We start from the raw sequence: 20,768 nt of genomic DNA on the forward strand, positions 1-20,768 counted from the left end.
ACCACTCTTGTCCCTTGTATCTGGATCTACCATCACCCCGCTCTTCCCTATTACCGAGAGGAGTGTGTTGCTACTGAAAAGTATACTATACTCTAAAATAACTTTATTCACCTGCATCTAGTCCGTTCCAGCTTATGATAGTACTCTCCTTCATACTGCCCGTAGGTAAAGGAGTAGAAAGAAAGTAGTAAAGAAAAAAGACCAGTCATCCTATTCATTCTATTTTCATACCTTCATCTTAGACTAGACACAAACTGACCCGCCAGGGGTACTGGATGAGCTATACCACTTGCTGGGCCGCCACCACTGGACCCAAGGAAAAAGTGTCCAAGGATCTATGGGCAACGTCTTTTAAATAAAAGGAAGTGAAAGTTGTTTGACGTTTCCAAACACCAGCTTTCAGAATTCTCTCCACAGATATATTCTTCTTGAATGCCAAAGAAGCACTCAAGCCTCTGATGTCATGAGCTCTAGCCCCCTCCTGGCTATTTGACCCCCTGTCTTCTGTCATGTAGGCATTCCTGATCATTTGTCTTAGCCAAAACGATATTGTATTCCTGGACACTTCCTTTTTGTTCCATCCTGTACTTACGAACAACCTCCGGCACCCCAGCCTGAGGTGCCTTGTCCTTCTTAAGTACTCTCTTATTACCCTGACGGGACACAGAAGCATCTCTTCTTTGTCATTGCCTACCGAGCTAACTTCCTCTCTATGACGATTGATATCGTCTCCAACGACCGTCGGAGAATTTGTCCTTGATCCTTCATCTAGGCGAACAATGCCTTCCACCAACGTATCAGACGAAGTTGCCAACTCTCTATTCTTCGTTCTTTTAATAGGAGCCTTTTCATCCTTTCTCTGTATTTTAAACGGTCTTACAGGCAAAACTGGTATCTGTGCTCTATTCTTTGCTGCATTTTGCGCCCTTAACTTGATTTCACCAATGGCATTGTAGTCTCTCTTAACCCTTTGTAGTCTCTACTGGCAACTCTGCATTGGCCGCTAGCCCAGCGACCGTCGACACTCTCACTCGTTCGAACTCTTGTAAACGGCTTCGTCCGCTAGCTTTGAGCTTACCAGCCACTGACTTCTTGACTTTCTTGACTTTCTTGCTGACTGGGATGTGACAGTCCTGGCCCGAAGATGAAGAAGAATTCACTCTTCTCCTCTTGGCCCGAGGATCAGTCCTGAAGTCCCGTATCCTCCAACACTTGACTGGTACACGCCGAGACGTCATCGAACTTAGCGATGATGCCGAGGTAGAGGAAGAAGACGAAGAAGAAGACGAATCATGCCTTTTCTTTTGTCTTTCTTAGCAATTTTCTGCTCTAGATCCTGTAATTTCTTCATTACGGTGTGTACCACCGAGTCAGAAAGCGTATTTGGTTCCGGAGGCAGCGAAGTAGACCGAGAAGCAGTAGGCTGTGACGTCATCGCATCTGCCATGTCGGTGTGTGACGCCAGTTGTGACGCCAGTTGTGACATCACCAATCTTGTAGGGAGAGACTGTGCGACTGCTGTTGGCATCCCTGCTATGCAGCAAAACTACCTCGAACGTTCTGCATCGCCGTAAACATTGAAGTTGTTGGCGTAGCCGAGGCATTATTTCCTATAAAGTGCAAGCCAGGGGGATGAGGAACATTCAGCGCTGCCGGACTCTGCTGGAATCGTGACGCCATATTATGCGACAGCAAATCCTCCAAGGTTGGTACGCTTGGTAGGCCTAGCGCTGCCCACGTACCTTCCATCCTATGCGCGTTGGGAGCCGGGACCTGGAACAAAGATGGCGATGCTACACCCCTCCCTGCTGGGAACAACAGAGCGTAAATATTATGTATAAAATTACCCAAAACCCCTCCCGGAGTTTCCGATAACGAATCGCTAGGAGAAACCGAAGGGTATGGGACAAATCAAAAGCAGGTGGCGAAACATATGGAGCAGTCTGGTGTATTGCCGATACAAAAGAAGCCGGCAACGCTTGGTCATCCAAAGATGGCATCGTCTCCTTTCTCTTGTACTGGCCTTTCTCATAAAACTTCCTCCACTGTTCCACCAACCAACCGCGACAAACAGAACAAGGATCAGTTATTGTACATACATTTTCCCTGCACCTACTACACGTTGGATGAGGATCCGTCGACACCGAAGTTAGGAATCTTGAACACGGAAAGCCACTGACTCCAGGGCATTTCCTTTGTTTTCTCTTCGAAACGGAAGATCCGATGGTGAAGCAAAAATCTCCATCTCACCACGTACACACACTTACAGATCACACCCACACTGAGCACACTCAGAGAAAGAGAATTCACAAGAAAAATGAAGTGAAATTGATAAAAACAGGCAAACTAAAACCGGCTTTAAAACAGATAGACAGTAAACACGTCCTATCTAAAGGCGGTAGAAAAATAACTGGTGGGTCACAGGACGCCTAGGGCATTTTGGGTATACATGCCCCGTGACCTGGTATAGATGCCAATAGTCCCTGGATCTCACAAGTTTAATTTTAATTCTACTGGTTTCCAGCTTGGCGCCAGTAAATCCTAATGTTAAGACCTCAGGTTTTTTTTCGTATATGAACAAACTTGGGTTTGTGATAAAATAGATTCTGATTTGGGCCTTTTAAAAGCAAATGGAAGGTAATCCTCTCAGTAGGTGAGCATGATATTTGTACGTGAACTTGAGAGTGCTACATAGTTTGAAGGAACCACTCAAACACATGTACGTAGCAATATATTCGATGCAGATAAGTGTATCTGGCCCTTGAAGCCAGTTGTCAAATTTCAAAATGCTAACCGGTTAATGATGAATAACCAAGTGGCCTCAGTGCTCGGCATTTAATCCAAAATTTGACCAGTCCAGCCAAATCCATAAATCTGGACTCATGATATAATCCTAATAAGACATTCAGTTGTGTGCTAATATGGATGGTTAGTAGAATTTAAGGCTCTTAGATCCTTTGGAACTGAGACATCAACTGCACATTAATCTTGAAAGTATTGATATTTGTGAAGTTTCATCAATGGTATTTAAAGATACCTTCAGAATCCACAGTGATAACATAAATGAAACTTCATTTCAGAGGAAAGGTGAAGTCATCTATGTGTGTTAGATTGGTTGCCACAGTGATCTTATTAAAGTACCTAATGGAAGAAAATATCCAAGATAGTGAAGTAGACTAAGGAAGATGGAAAGATTGTTGAAGGGGAAAAGTTACAAAAGATGAAAATGGACAAGTAGGTTGTAGTATATCTTAGTTTTACCAGGCCACTCAGCTGATGAACAGCTCTCCTAGGGCTGGCCCGAAGGATTAGATAGTTTTATTTGGCTAGCAACCAATTGGTCACCTAGCAACGGGACCTCCAGCTTATTGTGGGATCCGAACCACACTATATCGAGAAATGAATTTCTATCACCAGAAATAAATTTCTCTGATTCCGCGTTGGCCGAGCCGGGATTTGAACTTCGGACCACCGGATTGGCAGCCAAGCGCGAAAACCACTCATCCAGTGAGGAACTAATGGACAAGTAATAATTGACTGTTATAGGCAGTATTCTAAGTCTGTTGAATGGGGAGAATGAACACGAACTGGATGACACTGGCATGACAAACAGAACATTTGAGATTATATTATCTTAAAAAGATTAAATGGGTCTTTGGAAAGATGTATACTTTGTCACTTATGAGATAGGCTTATTTCAGAATTTTTGCCAGCTGAGGGTATGAATAGTTCCGCTATTGACCAGCTCAAGGTGATTTGATATAGTCTTTAATTTAGGGTAGTATTTGTAAGTTATGGTTTTGTAAAGGTATCCCCTTGGCTGAACTAGGAAGTCTCTATCTCAAATTATCTCCAACAAAAATGTTACTAAGTATCCTGATGGAATTTGTCACTGTATAAATATTTTAAGGGTGGTTGAAAAATTGACGGATTTCTTTGAACATTTTGTCTTTTATTATTTCAGAGGAGAATATGATATGGAGAGCTCGGTCGTTTGGAGATGCCCAGATGTTCAAGAGGGCCCAGGAATTACGAACACCTTCCTGTGATTCACTGCAAACTCTGTATAGTTAAGACCATTGAGAAATATAGTTTTTGATTGTCATAGCCAAGTTCTTCATCAACTTAGCCCATCAATGCATCTGAAACATTGCTTGTTGACAGGTTTGTAGTTTGCTATGAAATCAGTTGGTTTTAGATCAGGAACTTCATTTTTGGGTGTTTCTACTGACTACTCCAAACAAAATTGGAGTTGATGAAACAAGCAATTAGGAGGACTGTATTTCTGTAATCTTTGACATTGTTGTGTAGCATTTGTTATATTCTTCTTTGGATTATTGACATAGAAAACCTTCCAGTCTCTTTGAGCTACTAGAATATTTTCTGTCACATTCTATGGCAGATTTTGCTTTGGACTCTACATTTTGGTTACTTTGTGTATGTTTCTCTTTTATCGTGTTACGTCTAGCCTCCATAAGATGCAGTTTTATGTTATGTGGCACAGTAGGTACGTTTGTGCAGCACATGATGGAAATGTGCGAAGCAGTGACACAGAGTAACCATTCTTGTATAAGAACAAGTGTTCATTGAAGGCATGTTAGTTACTTGTCTTTTATTGGTAATGTTTTTATTGGTAATGTTTTTATTCTGATTGGATGGAAGACTATTTTGTTTTCATTTTTATAGGGAAAATCTCATAAGTAAAAGTTGATTCTAAGAAACTTCAAAACTTTTGCAATATGAATTGTCCTAGTTATGTGGAGGGTAGGTTGTATTTTGAGTAAGGTGTAAGTAGTCATTTTTATCTACCTTTTTGTAAGGAAAAAAGAACTCTTGCTGATGGCAGAATATCACATTTCTCTAGAGAATTCACTACAAATCTACCAGTAAAACTTACTTCTTTGTGTGAATACCCAAATTTCAGTCAGAGCAAAGAAGTAATTTTCAGTAGAATCTCTTTCCAGAGAATTGTCACAAAGTTTGTAATGAACCTGTAATAGGATATAATTAATTTCATTTTATAGGAACAAATCATTATGGCTAGCCCTGTGAGTTTTGATTCTAAACTCGGTGGTTGGGTTGAAGTATCCTTTATAAGTTAATAACTAGTGTGAGTTGGCTATTTTCACATCTTTGCAAACATGCGTTTGAAATTCTTGACTCTGGTCTGCAAATTGTCTTTTGTAGAAGTTTGGAGTAGGGGATCTTACCTGTCTTTGAGAAAAGGAATTTTATTCTTCATCAGACATTGATACAAGCTGTATAAATTAATGTATACAGTATATTTACCTTCCATGGTAAGCAAGCCATCTTCAGCAGAGTATCCTCTAATCCTTAATAGCTCCTGTAATCTTGTCCTTGTTCTGTTTACCTGAAAAGGTCATTCTGCTCCTAAAGAAAGGTATAAACAGGTGGTTTGCACTTGGTATTTGTTTGATGTTGCCGTAAGCATCGTCTGCTATCATGCGAGTAATGATGGCCTGTTATTACTGATTGTTATTTGTTTTTATATATTTATTGTATATCACTGTTAGGTAATAAGATGTAGTAGGAGTGAATGGATTTGTATTTTTTGTTCACTGGCGGGCCTTATTCGTGATTATTATATGTTGACAGCAGCAAATTGGTCTTTTATTTTGACATAGGTAATGATAGGTCGAACATAGGTAATGATAGGTCGATGTTGGTCATAAGAGGACATGATGGTTAGGTAATGATAGGTCGAACATAGGTAATGATAGGTCGATGTTGGTCATAAGAGGACATGATGGTTGTCAGCAGGGAAAATGTTATCAACATATCACTGAAATATTGATCTCGCAAAGGCCCATGGTTCTCGTATGTCAGGATGTCAGGATTGATGAACTTGATTGAAAGCCACATTAAGAAAAAGAAAAAGAATCTCCTTGGGTGTCATAATTTTTAATTATGTACAGTCCAACGTTGACATGTACATAAAATCTTCAGTATAAGATTCTTTCAAGTGGTAATTCTTCAGACAACTATTTTTTTTTTTTTTAAATCTAATTATTGATATACTTAAAGTGTATGCATTCTTTTATTGAGTTTATGGAGCACTATATTTCCCCAGTTGATGCCCCAGCTTCACTCTTGTATTTATAAGGCCAGTTGGACTGGGAATGACAGCTAGGCCCTGGGGTTCATAGCAACTAGTTTATACAGGCAGTCCCTGGGTTATGACGGGGGTTCCATTCTTGAGACACGTCGTAAGTCAAAAATCATCGTAAGCCAGAACTTCGTAAAAAAACCTAAGAAAACCTTACTTTTAATGCTTTGGGTGCATTCAAAACTATGTAAACTGCATTCTTATTGCATTTTTCATCAAAAAACCTTCAAATATTGATTATTTTGCATTTTTGGTGTTCATATTCATCTGCCAGATCAGCATTGTAGGCATCGTAACCCTGAAAATAATGTCTGATGAATATAATTGAGTAGCACCTTAACCTCGGAACGTCGTAAGCCGAACCCATCGTAACCCGGGGACTGCCTGTAGTTATGTATATCAACCATTGCAGATTTTTGGTTGATGTGTCCTTTTGTGGAAGTGCTCTTTCAGTTGTGGCGCAGTTGTAAGTATAGTAAATTTGAGCTCTTTTATGTGAAAGTATTTATTTATGGTGGAATTTGTCTTTGAAAAGTATAAACAATACTGGACATCAAGTGAAATGACAGATCAGAAAATTATAAAAGTTTTTACTGATTGTTGTCAAGCGTATTACTAACCATTAGAAAATTATGTAGGTTTTAAGTAATTACTAAATTACAGTTATATATCGAAGGTTTTAAATTTCATTTGTTTTTAAGGAAACTCCATAAACCATAATTTTTTGCTCTTCATTGTTTGAAAAATTTAATTTGATAATGTTGAAATCTTGAATTCAACGGACTTAAAGGATCAGTGATCCATGAATTCAGTTTCTCAAACCATTACACAATATTCTTAATTTCTTTTGAGAGCCAAAAATACCCAGAAGTGAAAACTACATATTACTTGTATTTTCTGTTTTTTTATAGTTGCATTTTTGTATCTTATTCACTCTTTTCCAATGTTCCTTTACCACAACCACAATTTTTGAAGTTTAAAACCCTTTTTTCATAGTCTTACTGAAATGGTGTTGATATTGCCTATGATAGGGACGTATATTTTCATCTAGTCACTTACGAAAAGTGTTGTACAGTACAGTATATTCATCCTGTATACAAGGGTTAAAATGCATTCTTCCTTGTACAGTAATATTTAACTCCTCCCACCAAATACCATTTTGTGATAAACATACCATTACTTCTCTTAACTTGTATCATATATGTGGTACAAAGAATGGTCTCTGTCAGTGTTACTTTTCAAAAAAAGGAAATGATACAACATAATAAACTTTTTGAATAGTAAAATGTCAGAAATTATTGTCTTCATTTTACCTTAATTTCTTTGTTTTTGTTAAGGATACAACAGGGAATCACTGAATACACTTGCGCACATACACGCAACACAGATTTACTGCATTTAAGGATATTTGTTACATGTCCGCCTACGTGCTATGCTCCAGAATGACAGAAGTATACAGTGTGTCCTGGTATAATACATTTAAGGCCACTTGTTTTTATTGGACCTGATAGCATCGTGGTAGAGCAAAGTCCATTTTTAGCTAAGGTTAAATGTTCATATCCCACTGAGGTAAGTAGTATTAATTGGCCCTTATTTCACCATGTGATAAAGACTTAATAAGATGGAGTTCAGGATAAGACGTTTGCTATCATGTTGTTTATATATGATGTGTTCTGAAAAAAAAAAATTAAAATTGCAAATTGAATTTTGTTCATTTTAACTGTATGGATCGTTGAAAATGTGATAAAGATTTTAATTTTTCTAGTGGGTGATGTCATGTCTAAAGTTGTTGAAGAATGGAAAGTTTCCAAATATTTCAGACATCTCAGTTTTCATTCATTAGCTTATGTTGTATAATTCACATTTCTTATTCCTTTATTAGAACAGCAGTACATTACACTAATATAGTACGTTGCATTTCCAATCAAGTGATTTTTTCTTTAACACCTGATATTTTCCCTTTGCTTAGTAACCATGCCTCAAAGGAAAGCAGCAGATTTTCTACTTAGAATTCAATGATACATAGTTAATGGTCACATGCTTGATTTGAGCCATCATGCTTAGTACAGTGTAAAATTGTCATGCATTGGTGGTGTCAAGGCTTTTAGTATTTGTAAGTACTGTTAAAGCTGATATTAAATGTAATACCTGGACTTAGTGAGGGTGGAAGATATTGAATACTCTTTATCTTCTTAAGCATTTTACAAAGGCTAACTAAAACCATGTGTATTCATACACAGGGAGTATTTACTGCATGGAATAACTGGCATCAATGTAGAAGTTTGTTACCATTCAGATCTGCATATACAAGAAAGGTTTAGTTTTCACCTCTGGAATACAACATACAAAAACAAGAAAACTGTGCATCGTTTCCCTTGAAAGGAAGTTCAGTATTCTGCCTTTATTATGTAAATGTGTTCTGAAGGGGATTGCTGTTACAGTATGGAGATTACTGGGCTAATTGGTCAATCATTCACATTAAAAATCTTCCAAGTTTTATATTTGAGTAATGTGGAGTATGTAGGTATTTGGTGTGTGTGAATGTGTAATGTGTCATGTTGTAAATATACATTTAGAGGAATCAAATATTGCATGGATACAAACAGGCATTCTGATTTAAAAGACATGAAAATAATCTAAGCACAGTTAATATACCAAAAATATCTGAATAAATGTTTCTTTGCTAGACTGCAAGATGCAATGCAAAAGTTTGGTGTGTAGCAAAATATGAATGGAAAACATTCCTATTTTTGTAGTTGTGCAAAGGTTTCATCAGCAAATGATAGGATTGTATGTGTTTCCTCAGTGAATGGATGAATCACCTAACATTGGAGACTTAGACATGGGAGTTAACACTGGTTGCCTAATTCCAAGTTGAAAATATGAGAGTATGATGGTTACCTTTGACATTATATACATACACATTGTTTATACATTTGTTGTGTTTATTATAACAATATCATGCCATAATAATTAACAAGAATCATTTGTATACTATTAATCTAGGCTGAAAATTACTGATCTTATGTTCGTGTTTAGTGGTTTCCAAAATAATGAATACTACTACGTATGGGGAAAACTAGGTCTAAGGCGGGTGGTTCTTGCACAGCTAAACTGAACAAATTATAAAACACTTGCTACAAAATTGAAGGAGGTCAGAGGTAAAGGATAAACTTGATGATGTTTTAAGGGTAACTGTACAAGAAAAACAAGTTGCAGGCTTACCACCCATTTATCCCCCCCCCCAAGTATTCAGTGGAAAATCAGAAACATGTACAGGATCCCCATGCTAGTATTTCTTTACCCAAGACTGAATGATATTTGAACCATGTACACCATTAGATTTTTTAAAGGTAAAGTCAAATTCACAGTGATAAATATTTAAGACTGTAAGTTCTTTTTAGATGGGTACTGATGACCCTTTATTCCAATAAATAAGCAACTCCTATACATACAGATAAGGATTGTGGTGGATTAAGTTACCAATCCTTAAGGAAGTTTGCGAGTTATCTGGGGTCTTGTTAAGTTGCAGTAATGATGATAATACACCATTCTTCAAAAATCAGTTTGTAACATTAGCCTCAGGAGCATCCAAATTTCTATTTAACAAGAGCCTATGAAGATCAATCTCTGCAATAGCACTGAGGTGTTTAACATAGATGTGGAGCTGATGTACTAGAAACAAAGACTTTTGATACTACAGTAGACCCCTATAACAACTTTACCTCCATTTTCTTTTAAAAATTTAATATTCTAAACCATCTTGATGTTTTCTGGGATTCAAGTATGATGCTTTTCAGTCAGTAAGCCTCTATACTATGGTGTTGTTTTAAAGACTGCAGGATAGTGGATAAAAACCTGTGAACTTTCTTCCAGAGAATTTTGAATTTGGTGAATGTAATTCTTTTTACATGATTATTCAACAGAAAAAGTCAGCCTAGTAATATTTGATCTTTCTTGAACAGTGGTTGATATTCGTTAGTCATGAAAGGATGTTTCGGTGAAGTAATAGGATGTTTAAAATTAATGTTAAATGTGATCAAAGTCTAATTACTACTTGAAATAATGAAATGTAAGGTTTTTTTTTCTCTGGATAAGAAGTAATTCTGTGACCAGGCAGAGGAAATCTTGTTGGCTGCATTTAAATGGAATATCCAGTTGCTTCATAGTTTCGTATTGATGAAAGTACTTATACAGCAGGATTTAATGTCTAGACATTTTTAAATTCGTGTCATTGTAGGGAGATTGTTTGCTCATGTTCCTTTTATTATTTGGTATATACTTGTCGTAAATATGTTATTGGTAAGTGATATACTTGCTATATTGACTTTGAAATTACTTTGAAATGTGTGTGTGTGTGACAAAGATTGGCAGAGTTTTTGTAAGAGTATGATTCTCCATATTCTTAAAAGGGCTCCATTGATGAAAAAAAAAAGGAAGCTTTTATCTTTGTTTACTACAGCATTTTAGATTGCATAAACCCAAAGAGGACATTCAAGTTATGTTTCTTGCTTTTGATATGCATACAGTACACACTGTGAATTACAAATGTAGTTGTTTTCTAATGCTTTCTAAGTAAGTTGCTGGATGCAGATATTTCCTGTTTGTTTTGAGTTGATGATGAACACGAAAAGATTTATCTGACAATTTCTGCTCTTTAGATATTAAAAAATATGTGATAACTAACACGTTTGGAAGCACGTGAGTAATCAGCTTGTATGTGATATCAACTCGATGGAAACACCAAATTTATTTTGCTCAGTGCCAAACTCCTCAATCTAATGGGGTCTCTACAAAATTTGTATTTGATTGACTTGTTAAATTCAGATGAAGGTGGATCTTGGAAAAGTGAATGTTTAATAGAGACATTTGTTGATGGGAAAAATGCCTACTGTGATGCCATCAGTGAACACTGACTGTGCAAGTGGCCACAAAGTTTTGTGCATGCCAGAGACTGCACATTTAGGTGGTTAAAGTTCTAGAAGTTTTCAAGTTGACTGTTATTTGTAAGACGTGACACTGCATTGTTTGTCAGAAATTTCAACACTACTCACGCAGATAATGGATGAAAAGTTTATATTTATATTTAAATTTTATATGAATATTCTATAAATAGTGATAAAACTATAACAGAATAATTCAGTGTATGAGATATAGATGCATATACCTAAAATAAAAGTTAATGTACCATTTTCTGTAAAAATAATTTTTTAGATTTTTGCACGGGACACTGGTGTGGTAAGACTGTGATTGAATTATATGCTGAATAAGATGCTTAGATTTTGATTAAATTTTACTCTCAAAAACTACAACTTCTTTCAAATCGTAGGAAATAATAAAGGAAAATTCCTGTGATATGTTGGTTATGCATAGTGTAAATCTTTTCATTGTCTGGACATACATGCAGTATGAAAATAGTTTTTAATTATCTAGTCCATCTGTTACTACAGCTGCAACGGGGTGTATATTAAGTGTTAAGGATTTTTTTCTTTTTTCTTTTTACTATTGGCAAGTATTGGTTAAATGAAACTGTTATTCTTCAGTTTCTATTAAAGTGGTGCAATAGATTTGCAAATTTTGTGAACTTAGTTTTGTAAAGAAGTTAGTTCTAGTTCTATATAGTTTGTGTTATACTGTACATACATATGATACCTCATTTGTTCCTACAGGATTACAAACCATTGCCTTTTACATAGGAATTTTCCTCAGAGCAAGCAAGAATTGGTCGTCTTCGCTTTGTAATAAGGTAGCCAACTTGTGGAGATGGTGAGTGGGAGGAAATCCCCTCTTCCCCACCTGCCATTACTAAACACCTTTTCTTCAGTTGGGGTAGAGTTCAGACATCTTTTTCCACTTTGACCCTCAAGTTGAAACTTTCATCTATCCTGTTGTATATACAGTTTGTGTTTTTCATTCAACATGGATTTCAACAAGAAAAGTAAATGACACAAGGGATGAGGAACAGCAGGTGTTTTGACACTTTTATATCCTTAGTTTAGTGGATACATTTTGTTCTTCATTAGGAGTCTGCAGGCTGGTCTCACTTCCAGTGGAGGGTTCTTGTCAGCAGCACAGGGAGGCCAAAAGATGTTTTCTTGTTTCTCTGGAGGGGATTACAGTAAACCTCCTGGTTTTTGGGGGGATGTGCTCCAGACCCCCATGAATGGTTAAAATTCACGAATACTTGCTACCCCAGTCTAAAAATGCTTATAACTGCCTATCTTGAAAGTTTAAATACCAAATGTATACTTCAGTATCATCCCACATCAAATATACCTTAAACTATTATCCTGTTACTTTATTCATCTTTGAAATGATGTTATTAATATAATTTCAAAGTCATCTTAAACATTTTACCCTTGAAAATATATATGTATGTACTTCCAACCCTTCCAGCCAATATCACACAGAGAGAGAGAGAGAGATGAACTGAGTTGCTTACATCCGTTAAACAATTAAAAATGTCATTAATACAGTACTATATATTATGTATATCTTTCTATCAACCACTCCCTTCCTTTCTGTCTATCCATCCATCTCTCACCTTTGACGATAGAGAGAGAGAGAGAGAGAGACCACTGAGTGGGCAACTCTTTGTACCCTTCAGGTCAGTATATCAAGATGTTTGACTTAAATATTTGACAGGTTACACCTTCCCCCCGTGTTCCAAAGCTTTTGGTTTGATAATTAATATTTTGCTCTGTTTACATCAATATTAATATCTGAGAATTAGTAAATAATTTATGTATCATACAAAGCAAATAAACATACATATTATATATGCGTAAAAATTCTCTCATCTCAGTAAGAGAGACAGTGAGAGAAGGAGAGAACTGAGAAATGAAGGGAGTAGGAGAGAATTATAATTTTTATTACTTAATGTTATTTAATCCTATTAAACTTAATATTTGAACATTTGTTCTGTGAATCATTACTTTACAAAATGTGTATGTAGGTACAGTACAGTATTTATTCATGAAAATACAGAATATAGTATATATCAATGAATAAATCAGCGAATGGGTGAGTTTTCTTGTGAATAATTTATAGATAGGTTCCACAGAAAATTCCACTAATTTACTGTACTCGTGACTTAGATATGGCAGAATTTTTTCAGCTGCTTTGTCCCAGACTACCTTCCCTTTTTCTCCCTACCATCTCCTCTTGTGAGGGGTTACACTTGTGAGCTTAAGAGACCATCTTGTGCTCTCCAACAATGCAAATCTGGATGCACTCCATACTCCTCTGAAGCTGCAAGTCCTGAGTATAATTCCTGAACAATAAGGTGAAGAAACACAAAAGTGTATCTTCTTCCTCCTTTTCGTCAAGCTCTTTCTACTCTTAATCCTAATCTTCTGCCTCCTCTTCCCTCTATAGCAAGAATAAAATTAAATGGTCTCTAGAGCCATCTCACAAAAAATTTCAAAAGACTTTTTATGAATAACTGCCTGCCTTTGTGGGTTGGCAACAGTATTCACTCACCTGTGGGTGGGATGTCTGCCTTAGGTATGGTTGACTGGGTTTTCTGAGCATACTTTTGAACCAGCATCTCTGCGTTTACTTCTAAAACAAGAGGGCTGTCTTTGACCCCTCTCCTGTTTGTACTTCTTGCTGAGGCGCACACAGAAGATTTGGCAATGGGAGCCAGATGAAATGCTTTTATGCCAGTGCGAGTCTCACAGCATTTTCTATGAGAATTCAATGTCTTATGACAATGTCTGAGTATCTGTAGTACTGAAAGGCGCATGAAGATGGTGTCCAGAGCACCTTTCTTTTTGGCTTCATGGAGTGATCTAGCATCTGTGTAGTTCGTGTGAGAAGAACATGTCCAGTCAGGGCTTCTTGAAGCAAGGTCTCCTAGCCCATCCATTTCCATTCTGAGAACTTTTCAGTAACAAGTAATGAGGCAGGCATCTTTTAGGAGTGTTGCTCACAAGTTCTTGAACCCTTCTTAGGACCTTTGGTGGTTACCCAACAGGTTGTGTAGTCTCCAAATGCCTCTTGGACAAAATAGATGTTGGAGGTTGAATGAATGAGCAACTAGATCTCTCTCCCATCTTCCTTCCTCTGAATGGCAGCAGTCAGGATGAGTATGTGCTGGGCAGGCTACAACGCAGGTCGACTTCACATTCTGGTGTCCTACCTTAACAGTTTCAGCTCATAAGGTGTGACTCTCTCCACTCTCTTTTTAACAAGTGAGAGGGGGTAAAGTATGATGAGCCATCAGCCTATGATTTTTCCAAGTACAAGCCACCTTCTAACATGTGCTATTCTTACTGTAAAGCAGCACTTGCATTTCTCTCTAGCTGAAGGCCATATCAATCTTGCATTCCTGTGCCAGATTCTATAGAAGATTGTAGGGGTCATCACCTCTGCTGACAATCATGAACAGGAGCATGGTATTTACAGGTAAAGAATCAATTTGCTAGTTAGTTGAGACTATCTTCCCATGTAAGGAGTGAGTCTCCTACATGATAGGCAATGGTTTATATCCTATAAGAACAAAACACAAATTTTTACTTTTCTATTTTTCCTAGGTATAAAAATCATGGCCTTTTAACATTATACTATTTTACTCACCTGCTTAGTTCCTTATACCAACGGAAAAGTTTGTGATGGCAGGCGAGTGGTGGTTTCTCCGGCTAACCCACCTCCAACAGTTAACTACCTCATTACCAAGTTTCAACAGCCAATTCCAGCTTGTGTTGAGGAATTCTCTTTCATAAGAGTCTCTGGTTTAAATATCTAGGGGAAAATACAAATTGCTTTAAATATTTGTGATTTTTCTACACTGCAAACTTAATAGCTTTTGCTGTAGATACAATTTGTCTTTTTTTTTTTTTTTTTTACAAAGCACACTGTTTTATCTTACTCAGTAATCTTTCTCAGTACAGTACTGTGTTTTACTTTATGAATATTCTTAGTGCAATATGAAGTTCATGGATAAAGAAGTTTAAATTGAGTGGATTTAAACTGAAGTGTATGAAAGTATTGAATATAAGCAGAAGGTTTTCCAAGTAGTCAAGGAAATTAGAAATGTCTCTTAAGAATTTAAAATCTTATATTTTTATTTAAGCTGCATGCTTACCTAAAAACAGACAGCCCTATTGCCCAATAGCTTGTAAATTAGGAAACCAGTGGTCAGCAATGAGACCCCATACACAAGCCTTCCTTGTGTATGGGAGTCCTGCCACTGTACGTTTCATTTCACTTTCATCTGTTATGCTGACTTTTGAGTTGGTTCTGTACTATATGAAATTTTATGTTCATTGTTGTCCTTATTTTCAAAGTGTCAGTTACCATCCTGTCTTCTCTCATGTAATGACAAGAGAGACAGGTCAAAAGACATCACAAAGAGACTTTCCATGGTGCCTGTTTCAAAATGGTTAAGAATGTGCTATGGATAGAAGTGGTGATATCACATATGACATTCATAGAAAACAAAAAAAGCGATACCCTGTTTCCATTTTCTCCAAGAATGTATCGAGTTTGCCATGACCTAGATATTGGTTGTAGTTGGCAGTAGAAGCAGAAATAGGTTGTGTAAAGCCATCTAAGCTTTAACTTTGCTTGGTCGAAGGTAGAAGTTGTCACCTGGGAATTTGAGCTGCAGTATGGGAAAATCCAGGAAATGGTCGAGTCACATCAGAGAATGTTGTCCGCCAGGTTTGTTAGAACTTGTAACCAACAAGAATCCCATGTAGGTACTTCATCACCCATGAATTAGAGAAGCAATTACTGAGAGCAGTTTCTTTCTTTGAAAACTTCATCTGAAAACCTTTAGGACAGTCAACAGAGAGACAAGTTATAGGAAAATGTGATAAATAAATAAACATGAGGGAATAGACAAGTAAACCAATGAATCTGAATTCAGGCAACATCAGCAGAAAGCAGGAATTAATTTTCTCCTCACCTAGACATTTGGCAATTGCTAGTAGATTCCACAACAGCCCTAGGCAGATTACTCCACATTTTAGTTGCAGCCAAGATAAAAGTCATAGCAAACTGAGGAGTATCAAACCTGATACTAGAAAACATTCCACTGCCGAAGCTGTGGAAGACGGGTAAAAGAAATTGGAAATCGTCTTGTATCCAAAAACAAGAAACTTTCATTGTATTGTGTTCCTGTTGAAAGCGAATTATTAGGTCTTATACTGAAAACTAGGGTCATTTATCATAAGAGTCATTTGCTGACAGTTTATTTCTTCTAACAGCTCTACCCAAAAGACACCCTTCTTTGCCCAGTGGGAGCACCTCATTTGAGGAGGACAAGATCTTGCAAATATTCCTGACAGCACTCAAAATTTTGTATGGCTGAAAATCAAGCTTTAATACATATAAAAACTTTTCTTGGTTAGTTAATGAAGGTTACTGAAGGTCCTTGTCATAATTTTACTGGGATTTTATGGATACCTTCCATAATCATCACCTCATCCATCAGATATCTTAAGCCCTGAGATTCCAGCATGAAAATCTGCATTCAGACGAATCACATATACTCATGTCAAATAGGCTTAGTTGGGGCATTTTATATAGGAGATACCATTGAATAAGAGCAATTTCTGTCAGTAACAAGTAACCATCACTTGACGTGCTGATGATCTTCATATGAATAAAATGACAAATGAGGAGTTAATTTTTCTCTTATGAAGCTAATTAGGATAAGGCAAAATGAAAATCTGTAATTAATATTGACACGAAACTTGACATTTTTATGTTCCATTGGTACTAACATCGTTTCAAATTGAAATTGAGTGTTCCATCTTAGTCCCATCCATTTGCCCACATTTATAATCTGAAGGATTTACTACCTTTGAAAGAGGCTGTAAAGGATTATCTCCTAGTGAACGAGAGCGATATTTCATACTCGTTTTAGTAACCATCCAGTAATTGGTTTGTCTATCCTTATTATGAATATATTTAAATTAAAATAATTACAGGGTGTGTACTTGCAGAACCTGGAAATTTCAAATTTTGAATAATGATAATTTTGCTTTGTAAAATAACTTATATAAGAAATAAGATTAATGATTTACCTCTAAAAGTCACCCATTTGTGGCTTAATAAGACAAGATTTTTTCATTAAAAATAGTAAATGTTAGAAGAAAAGGGCCTTACCAATTACTGTAATACAATGTAACTAGTGCTACTGGCATGTAAACTGGATTGCGAAATTGGTATAGTACATGGAAGCAGTTATTGAAGACAGTATTACAATTAACACAAATGATTTGAGATGGAATGTACTAGTTGGAAAACTGCAAACCAAGTGGAAAAAGTAAAAAGACTTACTAGGTAATGGTGTATTCTCTATATGTTAAACTTCTGTAAAAGCATCTTTCATCACCACTTCTATAGTAGGTACATTATTTATTGAACTGTACGACAAGCTGAATACAAATGCTGTGTGTGTGTGTGTATACAGTAATCCTCATTGTTCAGTTCCTTGATCCTGCAGTCTGTTGACTCACTAATGTTTAAGCAAAGGTTTGAGAGTAAACACAGAAAGGAAAATTTCAAATTATTTCCCCTTGACTATTATGAGATGCATTTTCCAAAATACATGTTTTGGGTTTTGGAATAGTGTCGAAATTTACAGCAGTTTGTTATTAAGGTAAAAGATAGCAGACTTTTTCACCATTCAGAACTGTATAGGTATTAAATACCTTAGGCATAATTATTTTTGTATAAAGTAATAAGGTTTTTTTGTAAATTTTGTATTTGTGATTATAAAATGAGGAACCTACGTTGTATGTTACTTACAGTTGTTTCAAACTGGATTTTGACTTATATGTATTGTACATGTAAACTCTGTGTTCACTGTTCAGCAAATGTGTATTTATATGAAATGTATATAATGTATTAGCAAGAATATTTGGGCTTATATAAGAATATTCACTGCACAGGACTGTTGATGGAAGATACATTTTGTACGGTTGATTAACCAGTATTTATAAAGTTGTGTATATTGTTTTCAGCCTAAAAGTACGGCCTTGTACTCTCATTATCAGTAAATAAAAGTATATTGTACCTTTCGTTTATTTGAAACTGCCTCATACGTAGTATACCCATTTTAGTCTTAATTCTCCTATTGATTGTGTTGACAAAACTTTAAAAAGGGAACACATAGGCTCAACTTCTGTATGTGTATAACTGTGACCAATATCATCATCTAAGTCTAAATTGCAACAGATGGAACTTTTTAGTATAGGCAGTCCCTGGGTTACGACGGGGGTTCCATTCTTGAGACACGTTGTAAGCCGGAACATCATAAAAAATCCTAAGAAAACCTTACTTTTAATGCTTTGGATGCAATGAAAACTAAGTAAACTGCATTCTTATTGCATTTTTCATCCAAAAAAACCTTCAAATATTGATTATTTTGCATTTTTTGTGTCATATTTCTTCTGCCAGATCAGCGTTGTAGGCGTCGTAACGATGGAAATAATTTCTGAAGAATATAATTGAAAAGCGCCTTAACCTCGGAACGTCGTATGCCGAACCCGTCGTAACCCTCGGAACTGCCTGTAATACATTACACAGTCTAGAGGAAGATACAAGGTTACTATTATTATCCTACCAAGAGAGTCCACAATTACTGCAGTACGTCACATGACACAGCATGGTCTGAAATGTGCAAGTCCAGGATTTGACTCAGAGATCTCTAGCCAATATAAGAATAAAAATCAATAAAAATGCCATCATACAACCAAACTTAAAAATGATTATAACAATATGAACACATGTATAAAATGTATAGTCAGAATCCATGCTAAACATAAAATGTAAGAAAATAAAAAAAATATTCAAGGTAGTCTGTGCCTGGGAAGACAGTACTACAGTAATGGTTCTGAAGCAGGTCGAAGATGAGAGTGGAAAGACAAGGATAAGGCAATTTCTTGATAAAACACCAGGAATCTTTTGCTATGCTAGGTGTTAAACTTGCCAAAAACACCCTTCAAAACTCAAAACGAGAACTGACAGATGAACCTTCAAGCCAGAGGACTCTAATCTGAGACTGTGGTGGGCCAAGGAACAGAGGCTATGGCAATGTGCAAGACAAGAGGATGCTGGTTTGCTTTGGAGTGGTCATTCTCCTGGAAGAGCTCCGTACCATGACTAGGAAGTTTCTTCTGCCATAATATACCAAGAATGAAAGGTATCTTCAAAAGCAACTGATATGTATGGAATTTTTTAAAAAGAACAAGCGAGTTCGATTCTCGGGCATTCCATTGAGGTTTGAGAGATGTGTATTTCTGGTGACAGAAAATCACTCTCACTCTGGACGTGGGTTGGAAGTCACGCCGTGGGTTGGAAGTCACGCTGTTGCTGAATAACCACTTGTTCCATGCAACGTAAAAACACCATACAAACAAAACAAATAAGCAAACTTATTCACAACCACGTAATACAGTTTGGTTTTCTGAACATATATGTAACTGGCTATGGATCAGAAAGGTCACACGATCCACTTCAGGTAAATCTACATGAGGGGTTGCTGCTTGCTGATGACAGCTGATTCACCATTTTCCAGAAAGGTCACACACTTGATTCAACATTTGCCAGAGGTTACATGCCTCACTACAGGAATGTAAAGCTAAAGGAAAGGGTTTTTTTTATGATGACTGCAGATTGCCATTTGCCAAAAACTCAACACACTTCACCACAAGAATGTGAACCTATAGGGAGGATGCATCTTGCTAATAACAGCTGATTCACCCTTTGCCAGATAGGATATATTAAACGATCAGTTTAACCAAACCTCTGAGCCTAACAAAGGCTCTTCTCGGGGTGGTTCCCAGGAATGAAAAAAAAAAAAAAATAGAATTCATTCAAAAAACCGACTTTGCTTAGGAAGATGATAATTTTAAGTGAGAAATCTTTACCTTCAGTAAGAATTCCGGACATTGTTGGATCTCGAAAATAAATGTGTCTGTTGAATCCAATTTGGGCATTCAGCAAGTAATTTTTGGACAGTCATAGGAACTTGGTATCCATTACAAACATTTCAGTCGGTCAGAATGTTGGGTTGTCATTAGATTACCACGATTTTTTCCACCTGTGGTGTTTGCTCATGGTAACACTGCATCCTAGGCTTTGAATAATATCCTATTTCAAATATTAACGGTGTAATTCGCATACAGTAAATTATCAAAAAACTTTTCAGTTACAAATGTACACCCAGATGTCCTTTTATTAACCTAAAGCTTACACATAGCTATTTAAAGCCCGGGACACAGTGTTACCATGCGCGACCACCACGGCGGATGGACAGATCTTTTTTATATAGATTTTGCTTTTTGAGACGATAGAACCCAATTTGTTTGCCAATCTTGATATATTAGAGATTTGACAGATGCTACCCAGTGTGATACAGGGGCATATGAAATTGTTGGGGTAATGGTGCATGCGAATTTAGCGGCAAAATCTGCATTTTCATTCATTTCAATTCCTACATTTGCTGGAATCCAACAGATTTTTATTGATAATCCAGATTTGCCAGAGAGATCACACACTTCAGTACAGGAATGTGAATTTACAGGAAGGGTGCTTGTTGCTGATGACAGCTGATTCAGATCCTCGTTGGACGAGTGGTTTTCGCGCCCGGCTATCAATCCGTTGGTCCGAAGTTCGATCTCGG

The 20,768-nt window shown here is 36.7% G+C and overlaps 1 protein-coding gene across 2 annotated transcripts in view; it reads left to right on the plus strand.

The window, feature by feature from the left end:
- Positions 1 to 18,157, plus strand: part of LOC135213732 (dnaJ homolog subfamily B member 14-like) — a 188,089-nt gene extending 169,932 nt beyond the window's left edge. Inside the window, exons 7-8 of one of the 2 annotated variants that reach the window (XR_010314195.1) lie at positions 3,965 to 5,645; positions 5,711 to 18,157. Coding sequence is in view for 1 of the 2 variants with exons in the window: in XM_064247849.1 (XP_064103919.1) it covers positions 3,965 to 4,074 (110 nt within the window). In the remaining variant the exon portion in view is untranslated. Of the gene's footprint in view, positions 1 to 3,964 lie in introns of both variants that reach the window. The other variant, XM_064247849.1, reaches the window with a different exon arrangement.
- Positions 18,158 to 20,768: the final 2,611 nt, after the last annotated feature.

Source organism: Macrobrachium nipponense, chromosome 43, assembly GCF_015104395.2.
Source record: "Macrobrachium nipponense isolate FS-2020 chromosome 43, ASM1510439v2, whole genome shotgun sequence".
Taxonomy (NCBI): Eukaryota; Metazoa; Arthropoda; class Malacostraca; order Decapoda; family Palaemonidae; genus Macrobrachium; species Macrobrachium nipponense.